This window comes from Natrix helvetica (assembly GCF_964273705.1).
Source record: "Natrix helvetica genome assembly, chromosome: 6".
NCBI classification, from domain to species: Eukaryota; Metazoa; Chordata; class Lepidosauria; order Squamata; family Natricidae; genus Natrix; species Natrix helvetica.
In genome coordinates, this window is record NC_138553.1 from 21,132,202 (window position 1) to 21,150,486 (window position 18,285).

Here is an 18,285-nt window from a genome sequence, read left to right on the forward strand (position 1 = left end):
GCCAATCTCGTTCTACACATGTTCTACTCTGGCAATAAAGGCTTGAAAAAGGAAGTTCAAATGTGTGAGAGGTTAGTTTGGGAGGACAGGCTAATAATCTGGTGTAGAGTCAGTGAAACCGAAGCCCCATTTATTTCTGTTTACTCTCCACATGTATGCATGATTTAAATATGAATTATTTCCCAGTCAACTGAAACCTAGAGCCAGTTTGATGGAATGGTTAAGGCGCGAGGCTAGAAACGGCGAGCTCTCACGCCTTGATCTTGGGCCCATCCCTCTCTCAGCCATAGCAAGGAGGACGTGGCAAACCACTTATGAAATCTTGCCGAGAAAACTGCGGGGACTCGAAGGAAAGCCAGCACAAACTGGAAGTCAGCAGTAGTCAAGTCATCGCCCGAGTTAACTTGGCAAGGCAACTCAGTCGACTGCAAGTCTGAAAGCAGCCCGATCGTATTCACGTGTACTCAGAAGCAAAGAACAACCCATTGCTCGGTAGGGTCCCTCTCGAATAAGCAGGCAGAGCCGTATGGGCCCCCAACCGGTCAGTCGGTCGCGCCACCGAAAGCTGCGAGTTCCATTTCCAGCCCGTTCTTAACCTCTTCTTTCGGTACTCCGGGGCAGGGCTAGTTCGGAGGTGCATTCGAGAATTCCAGGGGACTGCAATTCCCAGAGTGCACCACGAGGAAGGGAGGCGAAACGGGGTGGGGGGAGGGAAGGAGAAGCGGAGCGCGAGCTCGGAAGAGGCGCTGGTCATGTGACTTCCAGGAAGTTGCCTTGGAAATGCGGACAGGTGAGCGGTGTTTACGTGGAGGTTCCGTGGAGGGGAGGGGGGGGGTGTAATTAAGGCGCCGGAGGGGGAACGCGGGGCGGCTTGGTCGGCGTGGGATGAGGCGCGGCTGCTCCGTGACGGATGGGTCGATCGGAGCGCGAGGAGCGACACCGTGTTAACCGGGTTGGGTTTTTGCAGTGTTGGCATGCCAAGTCGGCTCTCATGCTGCCGTCCCGCTTACTTCTTTCAGGGATGGCCCGTTGCCTCCGGGATTCGCCCGCTGATTCCGCGACTTGCGCTTTCTGCTGTTGTCTGTGACAGCGGTGCCCTGAACGGCAACTTTCTGCCACGTAGCAGTTGAACTAGGGACATCTTCCCCCGTCGTTGCAAAACCTTTTATCAAGGGCTCACTGCATACCTTAACTTCTTTCTTTTAATGCGTGTATGTGGGTGTGCATGCGTGGTTTAAAACCTTGGGGATTTTCTTTTTCTATATTTGAATATGCACACATATACATACATGCGTGGTTTAAAACCCTGGGGATTTTCTTTTTATATACATACATACATAAATACCTACATACATACCTACATACATACCCTGGGAATTTTCTTTTTATACACATTCATACAGAATGCCTTCTCCAAATGATCTGCATCAGATTAATTTAAAATTGTAGCCAGGAATTTATTATTTGTTTTATCTTCCCTGTGGATGCAATCCTAATTTCATCACTTGCTGATGATCCAGGACGGATTTGTTTTCCCCATCCACCCCTATGATTTTAGAGCTCATTTGTTTATGCTTTATCAACATCTGGGTTAACAGTGCTTGAGGCTAAATCAAAACTGCTCCCAAAGCAAGGTATAATTATAAATCCATATCAAGTCAAGATTTCGAATGTTTGTTTGGAAGAATCTCGAGGTTAGTTTTATTCTAAACCTAAAGAGGAGGTAATGTGAAAATATGATATTGAAAACAGTGGAATGATTACTAATGGGGTTCATAACATAAATCCATTTAGAAATCATACACTTCTCAAACTGGAAAGTACCTTTCTGTCCTTTTTTGGAATTCCTTTGGGAATATGGTTGTGACTGAGAATTCCTGGAATTAACAGTCTTTGTACCTGCAATACATTGATCTGTTTAAGAGATTCTGATAATTTTCTCTCTCTCTCTCTCTCTCTCTCTCTTTTGTTCTTGGACTATGGAATTATACACTGCAATAGAGTGTGTTGATCAATTGGATAAGGGATGTTGTACATAGCACCTTTTTACAGATAATTATTGTGGGCTTTATATGCTGCAAAAATATAGTCCTCTCAATAACTGGACACAAAAATATCTCTATAACCAATGGTTTTTTGTTCCTTAGTTACATGGTACTTAATCAGAAAATGTCAGAAGTGACCATGTAATTGATGCTATCTGTTGAAAATTCTCATAGTACATGATTAAATTAGTTCTAATGGTAAAGTGGGCAGTACAGAATATAGAAATTTGTGATAGAAGCTACCATCCAAAATGTTAACTTCAATTGAATATTAATGGTTTTCTTTCTCACTAACAAGACATGCCCTTATACATTTCTTGGCAAATATTTGAAAATGTTTTGCTACTCCGGTGGTTTTTTAAAGAAACTTTCCAGTCTAACTTTTGTAGCCTTGGGATTTTGTGATAGTCTTCAACCTGAGTATTAATCAGATCAAGTGCCAATCATTTACTTTTGAGGTCCTCTAAGGCAGGGGTCTCCAACCTTGACAACTTTTAAGACTTGTGGACTTCAACTCCCAGAGTTCTGGGAGAATTCTCAGAATTCTGGGAATTGAAATCCACAAGTCTTAAATTGCCAAGATTGAAGACCCCTGTTTTAAGGTTTCCTTTATTTCGCCCCTCTCTCGCCTTCAATCTCATGGTGGTTGTCAGGAAATATATGGATCAGGGAGCATTATATATGCTAGGTTAAGATCTAATAATAATTTAATGTATGCAAACACCCCAACATACATAATGTCAGGCTATCTTTACAAGCATAAGGTACAATGTGGCTTTCTATTCTTTTTAAAGAAGGGAAGGGACATGCTGAAGGAATACTGATTTGTTACCATACCAGATAAATTCCTTGGATTGCATACTTCCTTGATTACATCTTATTCTCTAGAATTCTAAAAAAAAAGATGGCAAATGTAACACAGATAGTCCTTATTTAGCAATCATCTTGTATGGTGACTTTTTGCAATTAAAACAGTGATGAAAAAGTTAAAAGTAATATAAAAGTAATTTTATGACCAGTCCTCACATACATGAACTTCTTAGGTCTGTAAAGCAAAGGAAAGCTGAAATGAAATCATAAGACACAGTCACAGTTTCACTTAGTGACTGTTGCACTTAACAATTGAGTTGAGGGTCCCAATTGTTGATAAAGGAAAATCACATGTATGCCAATGAGAATTTAAAACTTTCACGTTTTCAGGGAATAGAGTTTGGATCATTTTTTTAATGCCGAATGTACAGTTATAGGAAGAATTGCCACCAGAGAATCTTGCTCCACTTCTCTTGCATTTGCATAATGCAAATGTGCATTATGCACATGTGAATGTGTAACCTTGGAAAGAGAGTTGCTACTGATGATTTATATCATGTGACAACAGTTCTGCTACCCTGGTTGAGATGTCCAAAGACTTCCTATTCATAAACAACTGGAATTTACCAATTAAAGTATGCATATAAGAGGAAGGACCCTCTCTATCTGTAGACTGCTGTTTATCTTTTATCTTATCTTTCTACTTAGCAGTTAATTTCCTTTGCCCCTTCCCCCTCCTGGTTCCTAGGGAATTAAAGGATAGATAAGATAAGTACTGATAAACCATAGGAAGAATAATAGTCAGCATATTGCCGCTCCTTAGGTGTTTATCTACTCTTACCTCCAGAGTATTTAGCAAGTCTTAGCAGACCCTTCAGAGTTCTCCAATAGTGAATTCCTGTCTTAGAAATGATCGGGTTTCATGCAGTTACTGAAACCTGTAACAAGAGACACATATACTGTAACCTGGAAAACATAGCAGTATGCGCTAATTAATGTGCTACGCTTGAAGAAGTGAACAACATCTAGCAGCTAAGTGCTTCTTTTATTCTCTGTAGATGACCAACTGAGTGAATACTGTAAAGTTGAGAGGGAGGCTCATCCCTTTATTTCATGGACCATAATCATAGTTATGATGCAAAACTAGCATTATGTACATAAGGGGAGAGGTCAAAGCTTCCTTCTAGAACACAGACTTCATATGTAGAAGGTTCCAAGTGCAATCACTACTTGTTCAGGAAAGGTTTTTGGAGGTGTGACAGTCAGGATACGACTAAGCAAGAAGATCTGAGCAATTTATAATCTATAAGCAGGGTGTATGTGATCTAGAAGGACGTGGTGGCTCGGTGGCTGAGCTTGTCAATCAGAAAGGTTGGCAGTTCGGCGGTTCGAATCCCTAGCAGTTCCCTTGTCCCAGCTTCTGCCAACCTAGCAGTTCGAAAGCACGTAAAAATGCAAGTAGAAGAATAGGGACCACTTTTGGTGGGAAGGTAACAGTGTTCCGTGTGCCTTTGGTGTTTAGTCATGCCGACCATATGACCACGTAGACATCTTCGGATAGTGCTGGCTCTTCAGCTTTGAAATGGAGATGAGTACAGACCCCTAGAGTCAGGAACGACTAGCACATATGTGTGAGGGGACCCTTTACTTTATTATGTGTTCACAGGGGTGTCAAACTCGTGTTGACACATTATCGTCACGTGATGTATTGCAACTTTTTCCCGCTTCGCTAAACAGGTCATGGCCCCCGTGTGAGGTATCCTGATAGCGGGCCATAGATTTGACACCCCTGTCCTAGAGACAGCAGAGCTGAGAATATGGGACTCTTTTCCGTTTGGGGAGATTAAAGTCTCCCGCATTTTGGCTCTTAGCAGTGTTAATTTCCCTCCACACACACACACACAAACTCAAAAAACTAAAAGGAAACAAGTACCTTTGTTCAAGAACTTTTAAGCCACTGTAAGAATTTTGCATTTTTAGTCCCTCCAAAAAGATAAGAGGTAAGCAAGTATAACATTTTATAGGGGATTGTGTATGTTTGATCAATAGCATTTGCTGCAAACTCATGTCAATGTTTTTTATGAACTTCAATCTAATATTAGCAGTAGTAAAACAAACCCAAACCATGTGAGTTAATGTACCGGTTCCCCAAATGCGTCTCCAGTAATACAGACATCTAAGCATTCCTTATTAAACTTCATTCTGCTTTGTCAGGAAATGTGAAACATTATTTCCCTGATATTTCAATTGACATAGGATATTATACGTGCACATATAGGTGATTGAATACATTTTCTGAAAAGTAGGACTTAAAATGTTTATACTTTGCTGTTGCTGCCTCTGTTTCAATATTCTTTGACCTTAATTTTGCTTTTATTTTATTTTTAAAAGGTGAAGAGAAATGACATAATTTACATTCCAGCCTTGGGGGGCAAAGAAAGCTGGGAGAAGAAATTAGGGAAACCTGGAAGGGAGCTATGCCTCTTAACCAGAGGAGGAAATCTACTAACAAAAGCCTTGTGTCACAGTTCACACATCATCATGTTGCTGTGTTCCTCCTCACTTTCTTCAGGTAGGTGGCTGTAGTTGAACCTGCATGGGATTCATCTGAATTCTTGAGCAACCTGGATGAAAGTAGAGCACTGAAAGCTTCCTTTTGTGTGGTAGAATCAATATGTCAATGCAGAACAAATGTTACCTACAAACTTCTCATCAACTATAGTTGTATCTCACCCATTTTTTAATCCATGAAAGATAGGTCTACCAGCTATAACTATCCATAGCAATAGGTTGCTGAGGAAAAGAGGATGCTGGATTTAGATAGGCATTTGGTCTGATCCCTCAGGCCCTTTTTTGAATGTCCATCATACCGTAATATCTATTAGTCCCAACAGCATAGCGAATGTCAATGGCAGTTTCTTATTAAAGTATTTCTGGCATGGGCTATATTAATAAGATAGGCAATGCCATTCAGCAGAGACCATAAAGAAGAAAATTCACACTGCGCTATGATTAGAATACTTTATTAGATTAGAATATTTTATTGACCAAGCGTAATTGGACACACAAGGAATTTATCACCGGTGCGTAAGATCTCAGTGTACATGCAAACAACAAAGTAATATAATAGTAAGTTACCAGTAGGAGAAGATAGTAGAAAAGATGAAAAGGGTAATAATGATATAGCCCTACTGCATGGGTAAATATGTTTAGACATAAGACAGTCCTGTGGCAATTAGGTAATTCACAATGCGCAATGATAGCATAAACTAAAATACAATTTAGAACACAATTGTAACATCATTTGCCTCCCGCCGGGTCTATTTGATTCACTGACATTCTTACTCATAACCAACGTTCTCCTTGCTAGATGCAAGAATTAAAACTAAACATATATTACCTCAAATCTACAAGAGGTCTGACTCCTTGTATACTTGAGGTAATAATATATATTTAATTTTTCTTTCTTTTTTTGTAATTTTTCTTTTTACAATTCCTAGCTACTCTCTTCTCCATGCCTCCCGAAAGACCTTTAGCAATGTCAAGGTCAGCATCTCCAGCCAATGGACCCCCTCTAGCTTTAATGACTCTGCCTTCATTCTTCAACCATATGAGGTAAGGGTGTTGACGTTTACTGATTTTTCAAAGCCTAGCACAAGTTAGCATCTGCCCAGAGGGTTGGCCTACAGAACAAGCAAGCCAACAAGAGTTTAGTGAGGGATATCAAGGAAGCAAGACTCTTTTAAAATTGTTTCTCTTTCATCAGAGTAATATTGAGGTCAAAGGAATTGACCTTAGGACCTGCAAGGTTATTTGGAGATGGCAAGAATTATCTTTCCTTATATGCGCAGACTATCTTGGACATGAAGAGGCAGAAGCTAAACCTCTATTTAGGAAAGAAGAGGAATCTTAAATTAGGCATCAAGAAGTGATATGATAGAGACATGTAATATGATATGAAACCCTAATGTTATGAAAAAGAAGTCTTATACTGTTATACTCTGGAGCTTCAGAATAGATTCCAGAGTTTTGCTATTGAGATGTTCGTAGATCACTAAAGAGCAGCTGCCACAAGTCTCAAGGACTGAGGAGGATTCTGTAGGTTTTGCAAAGGGAAGGATTTGCCTGCCTCTGCATTGAAGAAATACAGTGAGGAGTTATGGTAATTAGTGATTGTTCACTGAGGACACAACAAATGTCTCATTTGGCAACAGAAGTTTTGGGCTCAATTGTGGTCATAACTTGAGGACTACCTGTACGATATAATTTAAATAAAGCCTAGTATGTAGCTTATTTACAGCTACCATTGTTGTTTATGTATTTATTAAATTTCTATATTGCCCATTCCACCTAAGCGACTGAGTGGTTTGCAACATTAAAAAACATATAAATACATGAAGAAAAGCATAAAATAGTTAAAACAAGTTAAAACTTGTAAGTAAAAATGAATCAAATTAAAATTCAAAGATTAGGAGGTTATTCTCATATTTTTCCTGGTTTTCACATTACATCCCACTTTATGTCTAGTATTTTGTACTATTTTAAAAGGGGATTTTTTTTGGTTAAAAACGTCTTGCACATAGGACCATATAATTGCCTACCTATCCTTGTGCTTGCAGGATTTTAGAGGGTTTCAATGAATTTAGTCATCTTGAGCTTTGGATAATTCAAATTATCTCCTATAATTTTGTAAAATTTAGTGAAGGCAAGACGCTTTGATAAATTCTTCAATTGGACAGAGTAGAAGTGCCACAACATTCAGTCAGAATTATGGTAGTTCACTGTATAGTTGTGGGGTTTAGAAGAAGGGTCTGCTGGAAAGAAAAGACATCCCCTTCCAGATCCATGATGTAGAAAGAAAGGAGGATGGCCTTGATGGAGAGAGAGGAAGATGCATTAATATAATAACAAGGAGGGAAACTTTGTTTAAGCACAAACGGTGAAGGAGGAATGCAAAAAACCCAGGCAAATCCCTCTTTAATTTATATTAGGAAGAGGTAAACCTGTGTTTTTTAACCTTGGCCAGTTGAATATAGGTGGACTTCAACCCCCCAGAATTCTCCAGCCAGGATTCTGGGAGTTGAAGTCCCTCCCGCCTTCCATCTTCATGTAGCCAAGGTTGAGAAACATTGAGGTAAAGCATAAGTAGACTTGCATGATTCTGTTCTCTTAATGTGTAGCTCATTTCTTGGTCTTATCTATATTCTAGACACATGCTACCTGCAAATTTCTAGATTGGCTCAAGGGAACAGAAATCAAAAGCAGGAGAAGGAATCTCTGGGGTTTTTTAAAAGAATCTGGGGCTTCTAGGAATTGTAGTGCAGCAGGATCTGGAAAGTCATTAATTCTCACATCTCTAATGTGAAGAACTGGCTTTCGAAATCCAGTTTCGTTAAATCAGTATCATGCCGGGTTGTTTATATATATATAGACAGGTGTTCAGAGGTAACCTTGTCTCCATTAAATATTTACTGAGGATTGATGCTGGATAGGTTAAGTATAGATAAGCTTCGGCAAACCAGGAGGAAAGGGAATTGTGTGATGTGTTCTTTTTCTAGTGATAGGCTTTCTAGGAGTGTTCTTTACTCTGTAAACACTGGCGTTTTCCATTAACAAGAAGTAGCAGGGCAAGCTGCTATGTTCCCTGATTAAGAGGTTGTCCTGTGAGAATTAAAGGAAGCATCTATGCATTGTAAATTAAATATTCCAGTTTCAGTGTTTTGAGGCTTCCTTCTTTTCACTTTGTAACAAAGCCTGATTTATTCACGAGAAATGGTCACGTTCTGGTGAAGTTCTGTCTAACAAATTAGTTAATGACGATCTTTAATTGGACACCACCAGTGGTGGGATTCAAATAATTTAACAACTGGTTTTCTGCCCTAATGATGTAGTCCAACAACCGGTTCACCAAATTGCTCAGAAAGTTCACAACCGGTTTGTCAGGCCTGCAGCCGGTTCCTTTTAGGATCTTTGGCCTGCCACACTAATATTCTATTCTATTATGCTGTTTCATTAGTACGCCCAGACTGGATTCAGGAAGAAAGCCAGTTTATCTGGGGTCCCATCAAACGTTGCTCGGAACCATGGGATGTTCTTGTTATTGTTGAAGCACGGGTCTGCCGGGAATGTTGATTTCATCGCTGTCGTCAGCTTATCCTGACTTTGGGTGGTGACTTGGGCCGCCTTTTGGCAGGAGGAAGAAAGGATGGGGTGAACCACTTCTTCCTTCGTACTGTCGTACTGCGATTTTCTCGACAAAGCATCCACCAACAAGTTCTTCCCTGCAGGGATGTGTTTCAGTTCGAATTGGAACCTTTGGAAGTATTGTGCCCAGCGAACTTGTTTTGGGGATAGTCTTTGATGGGCTTTGAGAGCTTCGAGGTTTTTATGATCAGTCCAGACCTCGAACGGCATATCCCCCACTTCCAGGAAATGTCTCCCGAAGTGGTGCAAACTGGCTGAATCCCACCACTGGATACACCTGAGATACTTTCTACAGAAACCCAGCCAGACGTAGTTCTTACCGAAGGAACTTCTCTGTCTCAGAAACTGGAAATCTTTCTCTTTTTTTGTAGAAGTGAAACTAGAGAGGGATCTTTTTAAAAATTCAGTTTTACCAGAAATTACTATGAATATCATCAGTCAGAATTGCTGTGTTTCTGTGTGCCTTAAATAGCTTGAGTGGGATGATAAATTTAATACTTTATCTCCTAGCCTTTAGTATGGGGATTTGGATTACATGGCTTCGGAAATAACCGTGGCTGGAATCTAAGGACTAAATAGATTAAGTGGGGTGTTGTTTAATATTTATGGGGCTATGTTGTATTAGCTACATAATTGCTACATAATTGCCATCTCATTTTATAGTAATCTGACTTTTCTTTGTAGCTTTGGAACAGCAGTCATCTATTTCCTAATGCTGAAGAAGCTACATTATTCCTAGGAACATTGGACACCATCTTCCTGTTTTCTTATGCTGTGGTGAGCAAATTCTCCTTCTTTGAACAGTTCCTGAATTTTGAAGAAAGAGGGAGATTAAATCCATTAGATTCAACATAGCATATAATTTTACAGGATGACTTGGTGTAGATTAGCATTGATTTATGAAGCTCAGTATCATCTACCAAGCTCTCCAGGTGTTTTTCCACAGCAGCCTCCATCACCCTTCACTATTAGACACTAGAATTTATGGCAGCTGGAGTTCAGCCTAGAAGATCTTGCATTGCTAGAATTGACGGGAGTTGGATTACAGCTTGCCTATAATTACAGGACTCTCTTAAGTCTTTCTTAGCTTTACAAAGAAATAATTGAGAATGGGATCTTTTGTATGCTTTCAACTGCTGAGCAAAGATTCCATGCTAACTTTATTGGCAAGCTATAGTTATTGTCACAAATGAAAGCAAATATACGTGTCCAAAAGCTGATAGGGCTAAACTTCTAGTCCTGGTGAATGATCCAAATTAGATCCTGCTATATCCATTGTCTCTTATTAGCTCGTGGTGTTAAACACCAGGCTGTTTCATCATAGTTTGCTCAATAAACTGCAATGGATTAGCTTTCACACATTAAGCTACAAACCATGATTTGTGCATTTGTTAGATTTCCATCACACAATATGCCAGAGCCAAAGAAACCATTTTATGTGTGCATCCAGCCAAAATCTAGTTAATATTGCACAGTTTTTGAGTATAACAAAAAGGGTACAGTATTGATTACTTACTCTGTGCCAAAAAAAAAAAAAAAACAGACATGAAAAAGAAAGCAGCAATTGCCAGGCTGCCTGCAGCAGCCTTTCCTGATCCATTCCTTCTAGATGAGCTTAGTTATTCGCTAGTTTATATCCTATTTTTTATTCAGGAACTCAAGGAAGCATACTCAGTGCTCACTCTCCTCCTACTGTTCCCACAATAACAGTCCCAGCAAGTTTTCACAACTGAACATGGATTTGAAGATATGTCTCACTTGTTCAATCCAACAACTAAACCATACACCAAATTGGTTACAATTCCATCATTTGCTGCCAAGGGGACAGACCCCTTACTTTTGACAGGCATCTGTTTGGAAAAATCTATGGTAGTCTAGACAGGAACAGTAATTTTTGAATGTTCTCATTTTCCTGTGTAAAATATTAATGCATCTTTCAAGTGGGCAAAATCATATATTAAAGCATGCTTCTCTCTCTGTCTCTGTCTCTGTCTCTGTCTCTCTCTCTCTCTCTCTTTCTCTCTTTCTCTCTCTCTCTCTCACACACACACACACACACACACCCTGCCAAATATTTTAGAGTATTGAGGTATTTTCAATTTGTTTTGTGCTGGTGATCATGTTCTCAGAACACAAGAAATGTGAAAAGTTGTTCCCTGAGCATTTCTTTTTTTGCTGTTTTTTCTCTCAGATTTTAGCACCCTTCTCTCAGAGATGACGGGATCTGTGTCATTGCAATAGCAATAGCACTTAGACTTATATACGGCTTTACAGTACAGAGTTAACTTTTAATGGGGCTGTTGTGGCCTGGTAGATTACTTCAAGGTGGATTCACATTTTATTACATCTGAGTTCTTCAGAGCAACTTCCTCAGAGTTTAATTTTGGTCGTGATACCTCCAAGAGGCAGATGAGGTTGCAAAATACTTCAAAGTGGGCTCTATGCCTTTGACTCCAAAGCCTGAAAATGTTTTGCCAAGGGCTGCATGTGGGGTGAAACAACAGGAAGCCCTGGATTCACCTGATAAGATAGCACTTAGCACTTAGACTTATATACCGCTTCATAGTGCTTTTACAGCCCTCTCTAAGCGGTTTACAGAATCAGCCCCCCAACAATCTGGGTCCTCATTTTCCTGACCTTGGAAGGATGGAAGGCTGAGTCAACCTCGAGCCAATGAGGATTGAACTGCAGGCTGAAGTAGCCAGCAGTACTGCCTTCTAATATTTGCTCAATGGCAGATAAGATATTGCATAGTTTAGTTATTGATTTTACAGGGCTTGAAATTAGCCTCATCTGAATTGTATGACTTTATGACAAATATAAAAGAATAGGAGTGGTGTGTTGGCCTAGAGGTGGAGCTCTCGCTTCACAGTCAGGAGATGGTGAGTTTGATCCTAGGTAGAGGCCAGTGACGTGCAGTCAGGTGAGGCAGGTGAGGCACAGCCTCACCACTCTCATCATGAAAAAAAAAGTAAAAGGAAAAAGCTGAGCTAGTTGCTGCCTCACCGTGGATGACTCTGCTTAACCTCACTGGTGCTCTCCCTCCCCAAGTGTAGTGACTTCCTCCCCAGGCCCCCATTCATTTCTCTCTCTCACACACACAGCTGGATAAAACTATATAAAAATCTAGCCCAGCTTCACTGATTACAAGTTTGAAAAGGCAACGTGGCTCCACCTGCAATCAAACTACACTTGGGGAGGGAGAGCACAAGCGAGCACTGAGGAGACCACAGGAGTAGGCAGGAAGCCAGGCAAAGAGCCATGCTGTAGTACACACACTTCCCCCCCAGCCTCTTTCTTTTGGAAGGCTCGGCTCGGCTCCCCTCCAGCTTCTCTGCCTCTCCTCTCACCCCAGCCTGCCAGCAGCAGGTGGTGGGTGGGCTTTATTGTGTTCCAGGCATTTCCCACCCAGACAGCAGGCTGCATTTGCAATGGTGGAGGTGTTTGGGAAAGGCAGCAGGGGAATGGGGGGGGGGGGGATGGCAGAGGAGCTGCTTTCAAGCCACTGGAAAAGATATCCAATCCACCTTTTGTGTGTGGGGGGGTTTATTTGAGAGTGAGTGAGAGAGGGAAGGGGTAGGAGAGATAGTCCAATCCAACTTCTCTCTGTGTGTGTGTGTGTGTGTGTGTTGAGAGAGGGGGAGGAAGGGAGAGAGGGAGGAAGGAGGGGAAGGAGAAGAAAAAGAAAAAGAAAGAAGGAGCAAAGGAGAAAAACAAATGCTGTCGCTTTAAATTGGAACTGAGCATGCCTGGCTGTGGAATTCTGGGAGTTGAAGTCCACAAGTCTAAAAATATTTGAAACCCAGCACTGTGTCAGTGCCTCACCAGTCATAAACCTCACCGCACGTCACTGGTAGAGGCAGATATTCCTCTCTCTGGGCACAATGAGAGTATATCTGCTGAACCTCCTCATTGGCGACAGGAAGAGCATCTGGCCATTAAAACACTCTGCTAGTTCCATTTAGATGCCCAGACTCCACCCTTAAAGGGATTATGGGGTCATTAAAAGATGATGATGATGATGATAACCTTAAAAAGAATAATCGTTTTATTGACTATCACAGCTTTCTTCAGCTGATTCTTACTGAATAACAATTTTTATTATTATTATTTTAGGGGCTCTTTGTTAGTGGTATTATTGGGGATCGCTTGAACATGCGCTGGGTTCTGGCCTTTGGGATGTGCTCCTCTGCCTTAGTGGTAAGTTGGAAAATCAAATTTGGGAAAATATGCTGTCCTGGGTAGTAGTTGACTTTGAACATCTGTAACATTTTCTCAGAAATCACTTCTAAGTAAATGAAGATATTGCATTCAAGAAACTCAGTAGGATCTTCAGCTTTATAAAAGAATGCATGGACTGAACATTTTGATGTATCTGTGCTGGAGATTGTGTTTTATAGCCAAATGATTCATTAATTTGATACAATAATCTTGAGATTTCAGCTTCTTAAAATATTCTTCAGAGCAAAAACCGGAAATAGGATACTTGTTGCTGAAACCATTTTACTCCAATTATAGCTGTTATCGTACAGGGTAATTTTCATTTTTTAAAAAATTACCAATGTGCCAGTTCTGTACATTCTATTCTAGATCAGCTGAAGCTTGTGCTTGGAAAAATGCAGTTTTCTGTTTGGTAACAGACGTAGAAAAAAAAATTACTAAAAGAAGTTTTCTTGCTGTAGTAATTAGAGATGTTGTTTTTCAATGCCTAAGTTATTAGTGAGTACCATCTGAGTGAAATTCCTTCTTTTAAGCCAGGCCTTATTTAAATTATGGATGATTTTCCCTTCTGCCTTACATTCTCAGAAAACATTTGGCGCCTATCCCCAGAATTCTGAATAGCTATTTCCTGTGACGAGCTAATATCATTTCAAGGTGCCCAGATAGATCTTAACTTGTAGCCTATAAATAATATAGAGCAGGCATGTCCAAAGTGCGGCCCGGGGGCCAAATGTGGCCCTTTTTCAAATTTCAAGCGGCCCGCAGCCTCTTCTCCCCACTGGAGTTATTTGTTTAGTCTTTCATAAAATACTGTAATTTTCGAAGTATAAAGATGCATCTTTTTCCCCTCAAAAAAGAGGCTAAAAATCTGGGTGCATCTTATACACTGAATACAGCATTTTTTGCCTCCCAAAACTCTGCCCCCTTCACCAAAATGGCTGTGCATAGCCTTTAGGAGGTTTTCAGAGTGCTCCTGGGGGCTGTGGAGGGCATAAATGAGCAAAAAATGGCCCATTTTTTGCTCAACTTTGCCCCCCCTACCCCCCAGGAGCACTCTAGAAGCCTCTTAAAGGCTATTCATGCCCTTTAAAAAATAGGCCCATTTTCGTGGGAGAGTGCAAAAACTTTTTTTTTAATTTGCCTCTTCAAAATCTTGGTGCGTCTTATACTCCGAAAAATACGGTAGTTAATTCACATTTAATGTTAAGGGTTCAAAGAATGTCAGGCTGAATGATCGGCCCCACACATTTTCACCTCACCAAATCTGGCTCTCCTCGCAAAAAGTTTGGACACCCCTGATACAGAGCATAGCTAGAAAGCACTGTGAATCTATTTTGCCAGACTAATTTGGGATCGACACTCCATTTTCTTCTTGTTGTTGTTTCTTTTTAGGTGTTTGTGTTTGGCACTGTTACCGAATGGCTGCATTTCTACAACAAGTGGTTCTACTGCTGCCTGTGGATTGTGAATGGCTTGCTGCAGTCCACAGGCTGGCCCTGTGTGGTAGCTGTCATGGGAAACTGGTTTGGCAAAGCTGGGTATGCGAAAGTCGGTTCTTCCCCTTGTACCTATTTTCTTTTAGTAGCTTTCCTCTCCACTGTGTGGTTATTGTGCAAGGCTCCTCTTCCTGTTAAACATGTGTTGCCTGTGTGCCCACATTGTTTTGTTTACTGAATGCACTGGCCATGTGATCATAGTTGGTTGGGCTGCATTCTTGCCAAGGTGAAAGTGTGAAACTGTACTTTATCCTGTTTATAAGGACAAAGGCTAGTTGTCCTTTTAGAAAAGAACCAGTAAGACTTAATAAGGATTTGGCTGCTAGTGTTCTGTTATTTAAGTATAAGGTTTGTTAGTGCCTCAATCCTCATGGACTCTACTTTTAGGGATGTTAAGACAGCAGCAACAAATAACATACTATTAAGAATATAAAAGGGACGCGGTGGCTCAGGGGCTAAGATGCTGAGTTTGTTGATCAGAAAGGTTGGCAGTTTGACGGTTCGAATCCTAGTCCCGCATAACGGAGTCAGTTCCCGTTACTTGTCCCAGCTTCTGCCATCCTAGCAATTTGAAAGCACGTAAAAAAGGCAAATAGAAAAATAGGAACCACCTTTGGTGGGAAGGTAATAGCGTTCCGTGTGCCTTCGGCATTTAGTCATGTCGGCCACATGACCACGGACATGTCTTCAGACAGCTCTGGCTCTTCGGCTTTGAAATGGAGATGAGCAGTGCCCCTTAGAGTCGGGAATGACTAGCACATATGTGCGAGGGGAATCTTTAAGAATATAAAGAATTATAACAAAGAAAGGTCTCTATGAACATGTGTGAGGAGCATCCTTATGTCCAGGGACAAGCTATTCCTCAGGAGGAGAACTGCTGCTGAGAAGGCTAATTGTTGTGCCTATTCTTCTCCGCTTCTGTTAGATAAGGCCCCTCTGGCCACCAGGGTTGAATGGAAGGAATCTAAATGAGAAAGGTGGTATCTTTGATGCTCGGGCTCAGAACCATTTCGGATTTTAAAAGTATCAGCCAGCATCTTGAATTGCATTCAGAAACACTGAAGCATCTCTCGCAGGAGTAGTTAGTACCAAAGTTGGCCATTGAACATGAGGACTGCTATTCTATATCAGCTGAAGTTTCTGGATGATCTGGATGGGTGAATATGACAGGGGGATAACAAGAGCATGGGCAACCCCCCATAAAGCCTGCTGTTCCAGAATGTTTAGGAGTAGCTACCTGAAGAGCAATTAAATGCAGGGCGCTATCTATGACTTCAAAGCCACTGTGTCTCATATCTCTTCTTATTTTCTTAATCACTTGCCTCCAGGATCATGAGCGATCAGAAAAACATACCTGTATATTCTTGTTGTGCATAGACTATGTCTGTACATTAAGATATTGAGCCGTGGTGGCGCAGTGGTTAGAGTGCAGTACTGCAGGCTACTTCTGCTGATCAACGGCTGCCAGCAGTTTGGCAGTTCGAATCTCACCAGGCTCAAGGTTGACTCAGCTTTCCATCCTTCCGAGGTGGGTAAAATGAGGACCCAGATTGTTGGGGGAAATACCCTGACTCTGTAAACCGCTTAGAGAGAGCTGTAGAGCACTGTGACGTGGTATATAAATCTAAGTGCTATTGCTATATAGCTACATGCTGCACATCGTCCTCAGGTTATCTTAATTTTGGGGTAGACTTTTTTTTTTCATACAGCATACATTATTTCACATATGAACTTTAGAATCAAATGAATGCACTTCAGTTATTCAAGTTTTTTTTTTAATCCAAAGGATGGCTTCTCCGTTCTTCTCTAATTCTTAAATCCATTATTTTCAATTGTCCCTTTCTGGGTCTGAAAAGTGTGTATGCTGAAACAAACAAGACATGCACACACTTTCTGTACCGTCCTACCCAGAAGCTTTCCCTTAGACCAGTGGTCGGCAAGCCGGAGCTCGCGAGCCACATGCGGCTCTTTACACACTTTAATGCGGCTCTTCTGTGTGCCGGGCGCCCGCTCCCCTCCCTCCTCTTGGGCGGCCGCCCCAAAAGTCAGGACTCTGCAGCTAGCCTCTGTCAGTGCGCGCCCTGTGTGCAGCCCCGGCGGCCGGCTCCACACAGCTCCAGTCGGGTCATGTGCACTGTTCCCTCTAAAGTGCGCGCCTGCGCTGCCGTGCACGTGCCTAGAGTATGCCGCGCACTAATTTCTAACTGCCGCGCAGCGCCAGCATCGCGTATTGGGTGTGGACACGCAGTCTCCAGCCAGCTCCAGCTAAACGCAGTTCATTGCCGCCTGACTTGTGACTTCAGGATTCTCCTTAATCAGTGTAGGTCAAAAATAAAAAAGGGAAAGGGGCACTTCAAAACAAGTGCCCCTTTCCCTTTTTTCTTTTCGACCCACAATGATTAGGGAGGATCCTGAAGTCGGGCGGGGCTGAGAAGCGAGGAGGCAGAAAAAGAAACGGAGGCCAAGGAGCTTCCCCCCCCGCCCCCTCCCAGCAAAAATCTAACCAGGGAGCCGGGCGGGCAGTAGCAAATTAGCCGATCACGCCGCGTGATCGGTTAATTTGCTACTGCCCACGCGGCGTGATCGGCTAATTTGCTACTGCCCGCCCGGCTCCCCGGTTAGATTTTTGCTGGGAGGGGGCGGGGGGGAAGCTCCTTGGCCTCCGTTTCTTTTTCTGCCTCCTCGCTTCTCAGCCCCACCCGACTTCAGGATCCTCCCTAATCATTGTGGGTCGAAAAGAAAAAAGGGAAAGGGGCGCTTAAAGTTTCAAAATATTGGAGCAAAATATCGCTTCAGAGGCAACAGTTCTCATGGGGAATTACCCTGGAGTTTCACTGCCCCACCCGGTCAAACCTCGCTTTCCGTGTATGCCGTGTGATCAGCTAATTTGCTACTGCCCGCCGGTTCCCTGATAAGATTTTTGCGGGGGGGGGGGGAGAAGCTCCTTGGCCTCCATCTCTTTTTCTCCCTCCTCGCTTTTTGGGGCTCCACCAATGGGGGAGCAAGGCCCGCCCAGCGCCAGGCTTTGGGCTAACACAGAGGTCTGCAAAGTTGGCTGTTTTAAGTCTGGTGGACTTCAATTCTCAGAATTCTGGGAGTTGAAGTCCACCAGTCTTAAGAGCCAATTTTGCCCAGGGATCTGCAAAATTGGCTCTTAAGACTGGTGGACTTCAACTCCCAGAAATCTGAGAATTGAAGTCCACCAAGGGCATCAATCATGATTGATGCCCTTGGTGGACTTCAACTCTCAGAATTCTGGGAGTTGAAGTCCACCAGTCTTAAGAGCCAATTTTGCAGATCCCTGGAGAGCCCAGTCACATGACATGACATCATGCTTTGTGACCACATTTCTGACTAATAAAAATTCCAGTCCCACCCACGTTGTAATGTTAAATCATTTGGAGCAAATTAAAATCACTACTTTATAAACAAAAGGAAGGTGTTTTTTTCCCTCTTATTTGTTATGGTAGAGCCATTTTAACAATCTATTTAATTTGCAAGTAGTATGG

General features: G+C 41.9%; 1 protein-coding gene across 4 annotated transcripts in view; it reads left to right on the top strand.

Annotated features, from left to right (window-relative positions):
• Nucleotides 1-284: 284 nt before the first annotated feature.
• Nucleotides 285-18,285, top strand: part of SLC37A3 (solute carrier family 37 member 3) — a 44,433-nt gene continuing 26,432 nt past the window's right edge. The window contains exons 1-6 of one of the 4 annotated variants that reach the window (XM_081958343.1): nt 285-492; nt 5,247-5,427; nt 6,356-6,470; nt 9,744-9,836; nt 13,176-13,259; nt 14,673-14,818. In XM_081958343.1, coding sequence (XP_081814469.1) covers nt 5,333-5,427; nt 6,356-6,470; nt 9,744-9,836; nt 13,176-13,259; nt 14,673-14,818 — 533 coding nt within the window. In that variant the 5' untranslated portion in view covers nt 285-492; nt 5,247-5,332. Of the gene's footprint in view, nt 493-710; nt 791-1,421; nt 1,695-4,340; nt 4,856-5,246; nt 5,428-6,355; nt 6,471-9,743; nt 9,837-13,175; nt 13,260-14,672; nt 14,819-18,285 lie in introns of those variants that run through there. The other 3 variants (XM_081958342.1, XM_081958344.1, XM_081958345.1) reach the window with 3 other exon arrangements.